The sequence below is a fragment of the Glandiceps talaboti genome, chromosome 17 (genome assembly GCF_964340395.1).
Source record: "Glandiceps talaboti chromosome 17, keGlaTala1.1, whole genome shotgun sequence".
Taxonomy (NCBI): Eukaryota; Metazoa; Hemichordata; class Enteropneusta; family Spengelidae; genus Glandiceps; species Glandiceps talaboti.
This window is the reverse complement of record NC_135565.1, coordinates 17079709-17090032: the sequence shown is the minus strand read 5'-3', so window position 1 is coordinate 17090032 and position 10324 is coordinate 17079709. Positions and strand designations below refer to the sequence as shown.

Genomic DNA, 10324 nt, shown 5'->3' with positions numbered 1-10324 from the left:
GAATTAAATTGAATTTTATTTCACCAGATAAAAAGGAGAAAAATTACACGATATTTGAAAGCAGCAGGAAAACATTTCTGGTTCTGGCATGGAAAAAATCCCCACGGAGCTAATTATAGTACTTGGATCAGACATAAATATACATTATGTCAACTTTGGGGGACGAGTTACAAATTAACAATAACGTCTTTTGTGATATAATGCACAATAAGAGATAAATTCAGATGAAAACTACAGATTTGAGCAAACCTATTGAAATTAGCATATTATGTTTCATTTAGTAAAAACGAAACAAAACCATGCATTGAAATTAGTGAGATGCCTGTCTTGTTGGTCCATTTTATTTAGCCCAGTTTAAAAACAAAATTTCACAAATTTATTTACCTATAATAACTTGAACAAATGGCTGTACACGTGTACAAATCGGTGTCAATCTCCAGGGGGCGCACTTCTAATCCTATCGTTATTATCAGAAAATGAAAACCAATTCGTCGGTGCCTTAAATACGTCGTTTGAGACAAAGCATAATTCCAGACAATGAAATTTGTAATCTTTCTGTGTAGCATAACGAAACCAACCAATCAATAGACGGCAGTTGCTGATTAACGACGCAATATAAAGCGGCGCGATATTCTCTTTCTCACGTAATGACAACATGGCTACCGACAGAGTAAGCACCGCTGACAAGGAAGATTTGCCGCAATTGAAGCACATCTTCCGACGTTCGAACACAGAACACCCTGAACCTCTGGACACAACACTAACAGGTATAGTACTAACTCAAACATAAGTGATTGCGTCAATTCAAATATCTTCACATAGGATTTTTAACAAACCGTCTGCATCTATATATAGGATCGCGCCAATACTAAGCCGTTGTCAGCTGAGATAATTCTTAGACATCGACAACGCTCACTCTCACTCAGTATTTCTCTTTCATGACGGACCGCCATAAGCCTATCAAGGGTTAGAGTAACTGCCGTGAAAAAAATGCAATAGGGATTTTGATTGCGACCGCCATCGATGGATACAACATTGGCGTTATTAAAGACAGTGTCAATAGACGATACAATTGAAGCCAAGTGTTCTGAAACCGTGACGTCGTCATCCTAGACAAGCAACTTATCAAATACAAATACATATTGCTACAATGTATCATTCTCGCTCTGGAAAAAGGTCATTTCAATTGTTACCAATTAGTCCTCTTTACAGCAACGGCCACCTGAAAAATTTACGCTGGCGCAGAACGTTATTAAGACACGTTTGTGTACAATGTCGATTGTCGGTCGCAATGTCTCTATTTGTGGTAGAGACCATCTATGATAAAACAGTTTGGAAAACGTTTTCTATTTATGTTGTGTAAAGCCTGTACCCGATTTACCATTTACAAATCAACTTCTTATTCAAATCTTTACTCACGACAAATTACCTTGTCGCTACTGAGCATATTCAATGGGGTTTTAATTGCAGATTTTAGAGATAATGGCGTTGATTTTACTACATGTGGAGAAAGAACAAGCATCGTCCTAATCGTATGTACAAAGACTCCGTAGTGTGACACATAATAGTCCATGTGGGGTGCCTATTTATCAAATCGTGGGTGAATTAGTCGGTGTTACTACACGTTCTCTGAGGTAGAATTGTCTACATCCACGCATTCAGATCAATAATTTACGGTAACAGATCTTTACAGTGAATGTTCGCAATACCATACTCCGTTGTCATTCGATACTTTGAAAGGCCAGTGTTCTAGCATGGCTGTTATATTGTCAGTAGGGCCATAATAACTATATAGGAGTATTCGTTTGTACAGACCACATTTTTGTGAAGGTCTGTTGCGCAACTTTTTTCTATGTCCCAAACTGTAACCTTCCGCTAACTTAATTGGAAATAGTTCTAACGTTTCCCTATTTTTCCTCACAAATACACCGATCACACACCTCTATTTACGTGATAAACTGAATTGCCTCTGTTGGGAATTGTTTCTTAATATTTGTTTCCGAAAACATCAGAAACTAGGTTGTTTAGGAAGAAATGTATTATTTAACCTTCCGCCTTGAGTTCAGAAGATGGCGGAGGCGGTCCAATGAACTAATAGAACCCAACATTTTGATTAGTGTACACAACAATGATTCTTTCTATCAGTTTTGGCTACATTTAACCCCCCCCCCCCCTCCCATTACACTTTGAGCGATATTTAATGTCATTGGCGTCATTTTACATTTTACATTTTAGAGCTAATTGAGTATTTGGTTGTCAATTTTATACTACAGGTAAAATTCCCTGCTGGTTGGAAGGAAGTTTATTGAGGAATGGACCCGGTCTCTTTGACATTGGTGAACAAACGGTCAACCATGTATTTGACGGCATGGCTCTACTTCATCGTTTCAACATAAAACAGGGCAAAATAACATATCAGAGTCGATATCTGCGCAGTGATGTGTACAAAGCGAACACGGCTGCCAATCGAATCGTGTTCTCTGAATTCGGCACCTTAGCGCATCCAGACCCGTGTAAACATTTTTTTCAGAACTTCTTCTCCTACTTTATACCACCGACGTTAGAAGATAATTGCAACATCAGTTTGGCAGCAATAAATGACGATGTCTACGTTTGTACCGAGTCGCAGTATCTTCGTAAAATCGACCCCGAAACTCTTGAAACGTTGGAGAAGGTTTGTTCTAAATCAACCATGTACGATTGATGTAATCGGGGGGGGGGGGGGGCGTATATTCATAGGGTAAAGGACAAATAATCAATAATCGCGATTTTCCGGATTTCTAATATTATTTTCTCTACATTTCAAATTAAAGCTTTAAATATTGTTTCCTCTCACTCCCCCCCCCCCACTATTTTCTACTGTTACCACTGTCTTATAGAGTTTTCCAACTTTGCATTTATTAACAGATTGATAATCCTAGAACAAACTCACGTTCTCAATCAATACATTGCGCAGTAAGTGATCCGACCAGGGAATGTTTACACTCACGGCATAGTGTTGTCAATAGTTGATATGCCATTGTCGTATTCATGAGTGACTGTGATGTGGACTATGGGCTGTCATATCCTGTGGACTACTATTGTATTTTGAACTGCCATTCCAAATATTTTCAATGAGCTCTGTAGTAAAACGAGAAAATAAGGCAATAGCGGTGAGACGTCACTTCAATTTGATTGATGTAATCAGTGTGCTTCTGTCACATTCACAGGTTGATTATTCGAAATACGTAGCTGTAAATAGTGCCACTGCACATCCTCACAAGCTACCAGATGGTACTGTTTATAATATTGGGTATACCTTCGGAGTAACTACCACCTATAGCATTATTAAAATTGATCCGCCGAAAAAAGGTAAGTAGCTAACGAGACAAGCAAGCAAACAAACATACAGATAAACAAACAAACAAATAAACAAACAAACAAACACGTAGACAAACACAAAAAACAAATAAGCAGGCAAACTTTCATACAAACGTTAACACATACATACATACATACATACATACATACATACATACATACATACATACATACATACATACATACATACATCCAGACACGCACGCATACACGCACACACACACACACACACACATACATACATACATACATACATACATACATACATACATACATACATACATTTTATAGGATAACCATACAATTGTTCTTCTCGAGATGAGGCTGTGGGAATCTATAGACCATAATGTGTGTCAACCACCTATCTATCGTGAAACATTACACGTCTATCTTCCAAAATATGTTTGCTTCTCCGAAAAAGTGAATCATGGTAAAGACAACAATATACAAATACAATGTCGGTCACTTTTACTTTTCGTTTCGTTTCTTTCACATGACACAGATAACCAGGCTGAATGGGTAATTATATGTCTTTCTGATTTCCCCTCACAGATGAAGGAGCTCTACAAAATGCCACTATAATATGCAGAATTCCCACGAAATATCGACTGTATCCCTCGTATTTCCATAGTTTCGGAATAACGAAAAATTTCATTGTGTTCCTTGAGCAACCGTTGTATGTTAATGTACGGAAAATTGCTATGGCCAAGCTTACTGGAACCCCGGTCAGCAACGCCTTGGAATTTGACCCCAAAAGCCCCGCGATATTCCACGTGATTCGACGAGATACGGGAAAACGAATGGCAGTAAACTACGTCACAGATGGATTTTTCTCCTTTCACCATGCAAATACATACGAAGATGGAGACCATATCATTGTCGATGTGTCTGTCCATGATGATATAAGAATAATAGAGGCTATGACCTTTGAAAACATCCGGAGAAATAATTATCCAATCTTGAATATGGAGCTTAGACGGTATGCACTACCGCTCAATATTACTGAGGTACATAATTCTTTACACGCCTACATGTTTGAGTGTATGCGGGGTATGTGTTCGCCCAGGGGGTGGGGTTATACCATTGAAAAGCTACATGGCTATGTGCTGCCCAAAAGGTCTACCTGTCGGTCTTCCAAATGTGTTTGTGTAGCATTTGATTTGACTGAAATGGGGTTCCAGGAAAGGTTTAGTACCTAAAATTCATATCGTTCTTGCGTACCTGAAACATGGTGTGTGCATTATTCCTGTGGTTTCGTATTTTAGAAAGTTGGTTGAAACCTAGAGGAGACAAGGGCGAAGTAGTCCAGCACTCCGGGTAGAACTTCGAAAGTTAAGTTTAGGAAAGAGCTTTACTTAGTATGTTTTCATAAGGACTTGTCCTGACTGTTACTTTTCCAAAAAGCTACGACCAAAATTGCATAGTGGGCTAAGCAGAAAGGAAATAAAATGATTCATTGTACAATGATCTACAAACGTATATATCTTACTTCAAAGATCAATAAACATTGTGATAACTCTGCAGATTGGCAGTTTCGGTGAAAAGCAATTCACAAGTTAGTGAACAACAACATTTCAGTAAGCTACTTTGTGTCAAAAGGACCAAGAGATGCTTTCACAAAGTTAGCATGATTCTAGCTCTTTCGATTTTCAAACAAATTAATTCTCGAAGCACTCGTACTACATGTGTGTGTGTGTTTGTTTGTTTGTTTGTTTGTTTGTTTGTTTGTTTGTGTGTGTGTGTGTGTCCTCTATACCTATATTTTTCATAACATCACTGTATTTCATATGTATTTTTCTTTGATATGTTTTCAGGATACACCAATAGAGAGTAATTTGATATCTTTAGACTACACAACTTCTGCTGCTGTCAAGAAACAAAATGGTGATGTATACATTCACTGGGAAACAATTACTGACAAAGGTAAAGAAGATACAGCTGTTACCATTTCAATCCATAATGCAGAATTGTCTAACATGTCTTTTGAGTTTGTTAGAGTGAGTGAGTGAGTGAGTGAGTGAGTGAGTGAGTGAGTGAGTGAGTGAGTGAGTGAGTGAGTGACAGACAGACAGGCGGGCGGGCGGGCGGGCGGACGGACGGACGGACGGACGGGCGGGCGGGCGGGCGGGCGGGCGGACGGACGGACGGACGGACGGACGGACGGACGGACAGACAGACAGACAGACAGACAGACAGACAGACAGACAGACAGACAGACAGACAGACAGACAGACTGACTGACTGACTGACTGACAGACAGACATAGACACGCACGCGCATGTAGGCAGAAAGGTAGGCCGAGAGACAGTTCTATGTATCACAAATGCTTTGTATTGGTAGCATTCACATGTAATGTAGTTCCATTGATTCTTTCTGCTGGATTGTGACTTGAATGAATAAACATTTGTTCGAAACACAAATATACAAGTACTTACCTTTTTCACTTTGCTTCAATAGGTATTGAGCTGCCAATCATAGATTATGACCGATATAATGGCAAGAAATATCGATATGTTTACGGCGTTGGTAAAACTGCCACTACGGTAAGTTTACTGTTGATTCAGCACCCGTCTACTACAACGACAGAACAATACGCCGTATTCCGGTTATCGAAGAAGCCCCGAAAAGATAAAAGATATGATTGTTTGGCCACTAGGGGCGCTGTTTTAGAACCGGAAGTGAGGGCCAGAATTGTAGAGCATAGAGTCTATAGGCATCGTAACCACTGACTAAAGATTTTCTGTCATTCCCCGTAACTTTACGCTATAATATTGCATTATCGCCCATCAAATAACGAAATAGCAAATTAACCTCTTGTTCTCCTATTTCGCGTAAGTTTGGCTCTACAATTCGACCGTGAGGAAAACCCAAAAGTAGCAACATTTTGAAACGGGTAGTACACTGACATCTCACTCACGTTTTCAGTGTGACCTCGTCCATTTGCGTTACCGTTGGAGAAATTGTAGCGATTGCTTCCAGTCAAACATCGGAACGGAAAAAGGTACAAAAACAGAGGAAAGAACCCTCAAAATCACAATATACGCTACAGTTATTGCAGCTTGTATAAAACCAATCTGATTAAAATCCGATGTAGATGTCGGCTAATCGTTCATTGCTATTTTACTTTCGTTATTGTGCCTGAATTGACCTTCGTGGTACATGTTTGATCGCCTCCTCTACCGATCAGGACAAAAACGTAAACATGTACCACGAAGGTCAATTCAGGCAAAATAACGAAGGTAAAATAGCAATGAACGATCAGCCGACATGTACATCGGATTTTAATCAGATCGGTATAAGACATGGTATGATGAGTGAACCACGTAAACGTTACATGGAAGGCCGATTCATTGAAGGGGTGGGCGGTGTGGTACATCAATCATAATAACAATATTTATGATTCGTTGCCGACTTCAATGGGGTTTTTTATACACTGATGGTCCTGAATAAAGAATAGCAAGCTAATCAAAGTGTGATAGTAAAGATGAGTATATCAATACAAATATGTTTATGCCAACTTATAACCAGTACATGAAATGTTTTTTTCCGGACAAAGTTTTATGATTTCACCCGTGGTGCTACACCACTGTTCTAATAAACAAGAAAGGCCTAAGTATGCGGCGACATCAGTTACAATATAAACATGTGGCTTGGTAATTGTCGACCGAACTCTCAATATTGCAATGACTGTAGCTGGAAGCTGTTCAATCTGATTAAAATCCGATGTAGATGTCGGCTAATCGTTCATTGCTATTTTACCTTCGTTATTTTGCCTGATATTATTTTTCTTGGTACATGTTTACATTTTTTAGCCTGATCGTAGAGGAGGCGATCAGGCAAGCTAAAAAATGTAAACATGTACCAAGAAGGTCAATTCAGGCAAAATAACGAAGGTAAAATAGCAATGAACGATCAGCCAACATCTACATCGGATTTTAATCAGATTGGAAGCTGTTGTCAGATTTGTAATTTTCTAATCGTTCTTTTGTCAAGCAACAGACACCAGTAAGGTAAAGAAATATGTTTATCATGTCTACATCGGGTATATTTCGAAGGTCCTCCGTCCAACTTTCAATGTTTCCGCTGTCGATTAGTTCTATCTTTTGATGCTTGACATCCACTATTCGTCTCCTCTTCCGTTCTCTCAGAAAATTATCATTTTCTAGTGTTTCAAGACCAAGGTTGACAGCATTTCTGGCGATATCTAGTAGATTTAGAAGTAGTAATTTTCCACTCTTTTATGAATGCACGGAGTTCTTTTACGCCCATTTTGTTGACAGCTTCATACATCGCCATACTATTAGATGCCATGACGAAAATTCTGGCCCTCACTTTGTCAGATATGGTGCGCCCTCTCGCGATACTTTCCTGCGAAACAACCGGAAGTTCGATAACCGGAATACGCCGTATTAAAACTATGATATTTCAAAGTTTGGAATATGAGAAGGATATTCAAAGAAAACAGTCCACCTTACTTGTTTTATCCATTCATACATCATAATTAATGTTATTTTTGTATAACGCTTTTAAAACACTGTGCACAAAGTCCTTTTTATTACTCTTGCACAGACCATGACGGCACAGCAGCCCTTTATACTTCCTCAACCCCCCTGGGGCCGGGAACATATATACAATCCACTGCAGTCTCTTTTTTGCGAATAGGATTAAAGCATTCACATGACAACCTCCATCACACTAGGCCCTCTGTTATATAACTGAGCCGACTTCGGCAAACGGCAGTGTGTGAGGGTAAAACCGCAGCTTCCAAGCCAGTCACTCTAACCATTCGACCACCATTACCTTCAACTATCTATACCTATTTCAGCTCATGAAGGTTGATTACCAGGCGAAAACTTGCAAAGAATGGAAAGACACGGAGTTTCACTATCCAGGAGAACCAGCTTTTGTTGCAGCCCCAAATTCCACCTGTGAGGATGACGGTAAGTAGTGATTCTCGTGAATAGAGAATCTGCGAATGTTCGAGCCCCAGATTCATCCAGTGAATATGTTGGTCGGTGGTTATATATAGGAAATAGATAGCTTGTAATTGTTTTAGCCCAGGATTCGTCCAGTGAGGATGTATGAAAGTGGTTATGGTGGCTTCCCCAGTCGTACCACAAGCTATGTCGGCGTCACCCAGGCCCGGCAACATAGCACCTGTGGGCTCCATATGAGTAATCGTCCCTGCCTGTTCGTATTTTGTTTTAAAACAAACTAAAAACAAGGTTTAAACTTTGTCAGACATGATAAGGGACACGAGTCAATGGCTAAGATCATGACTTGATCACACCACTGCCACGTTACTGATAGTTTTAAAGACATTTGGTTATTTCCCACTACTGCCACCACAGTATGAAGCATTAATTAATTCCCGTGCGTGTATGTAATCATGGAGGTACTACTTCCATGATGTAACTGACTGAAAAGATTACATAGGGCACTCCCGATGAGGTCAACATTTCTACTCCATCATATTATCACCTAATACCTTACCACTCTGTTCTCCTTTACTTCTGTGAGACCCACATCTCCTCACACCACAACATTGATGCATGGGTGCTAGTAGTGGCGGTGGTGGGATGTGCCAGCAGTAGGATTTGTAACTGATGGCAGCGGTGAGATAATACGATGAGTGACAGAAAAAATGTGACCTTTCCTGGCCTTGGTCATAATTCTATTTTCTAAAGTGGCTCTTCCTCGAGAACCACCCCCCCCCCTGTAATTACTGTAAGCTTCCGTGAGTGTATTCGGCTACATACAAGGATATCATTCACTGAGAGCAATTCCCAGTTTATTTTACTCAATACTGCATGTCTAGCCAAGGAGTGAATGGTTTGTCATAAACTTGACAGAATATTTGCAATTTGTCTTTCTGTGTCTCTCCTCAGGTGTTGTGTTGTCATGCATCCTGACATCGAAGAAAGATATGCCGGCATACTTGTTAATTCTGGATGCCAAAACATTTGAAGAAATTGCACGTGCAGTGATTCCTATTCCGATGGCGTTTGGACTTCATGGAATATTTATCAAAGCTAACTAAAGTCGATTAATCACTGCACTGAAAGAAAAAAACGTAGTAACTTTACCCTTGGGAAAACCGTCATCTTGAATGCTGCATTATGGGAAATGTGACATCATATATAACTTAAAGCGCGAGCATTTTTTTTGTTAGTTTGTTATCAAAAGGTTACTCTTCATTGTTAAGAAAACAGGACAACAATATATGTTTCGTGTATTTAATATTCATTTTGTTGAACTGATTGTAAAATTATTTAAAAATATTCACATGCTCTCACCCAGGACTCATCTTAAAATGTTTTAATTTCTCAAGAGCACAAACAAACGTGGGAGAGCTGGGTGCTCAATAAATGGTGAAAAAGGGTGTCAGTTGCAGCTTTAACAAAATTTTACTGATACTTTTAACAGTATCTTTTATTCAAAGAATAAACAACTATTTTCAACTTGTATGCCCGTCCCATGTGATATATATATAAAATGTGACATTTGATCAAGGAAAATACCCATTGTCACCTATGTACTACACACGGGTGTCTTTTTTTCTGTCACACAATTCACCACAAATCCAAGTATTCACAAAATTGAAAGAGTATTCTCGCAAATCAATTCTTATTTTTCTTCTGTGAGCCATCGATGCCGTAAGTGGTTTACTTGGACGATGCCAAAAAGACAACCCTGTGTCCTTTATTACATGTATGGCGCTTGTTAAAGGGAAGTCGTCAAAACTGGAGACATTGTGGCGGAGTAGTTACATAGGCCTTCTGTAACTCTGCTTCATGTTGGGTGTCGTCCAATTGTGATGGTATTACTGTAAACTAGTTACCAGACATTGGCGAAGTTGTTATGCTTTTTTTCTGGATAATTATAACTGCAGGGTATATTTCACATTTGGTAAAAAAAACACCTGTTCTCAACGTGTATGGATTCCCGTCACAGCCGACAGCTG

At 39.4% G+C, this 10324-nt stretch overlaps 1 protein-coding gene across 1 annotated transcript; it reads left to right on the top strand.

Moving 5' to 3' along the window:
- The first annotated feature begins 655 nt into the window (after positions 1-655).
- Positions 656-9400, top strand: LOC144448132 (carotenoid-cleaving dioxygenase, mitochondrial-like). Its single transcript, XM_078138285.1, has 8 exons — positions 656-767; positions 2274-2674; positions 3210-3351; positions 3913-4367; positions 5175-5283; positions 5818-5903; positions 8186-8300; positions 9249-9400. Exons 1-8 carry the CDS (start codon positions 656-658, stop codon positions 9398-9400), a joined length of 1572 nt encoding a protein of 523 aa, XP_077994411.1.
- Positions 9401-10324: the final 924 nt, after the last annotated feature.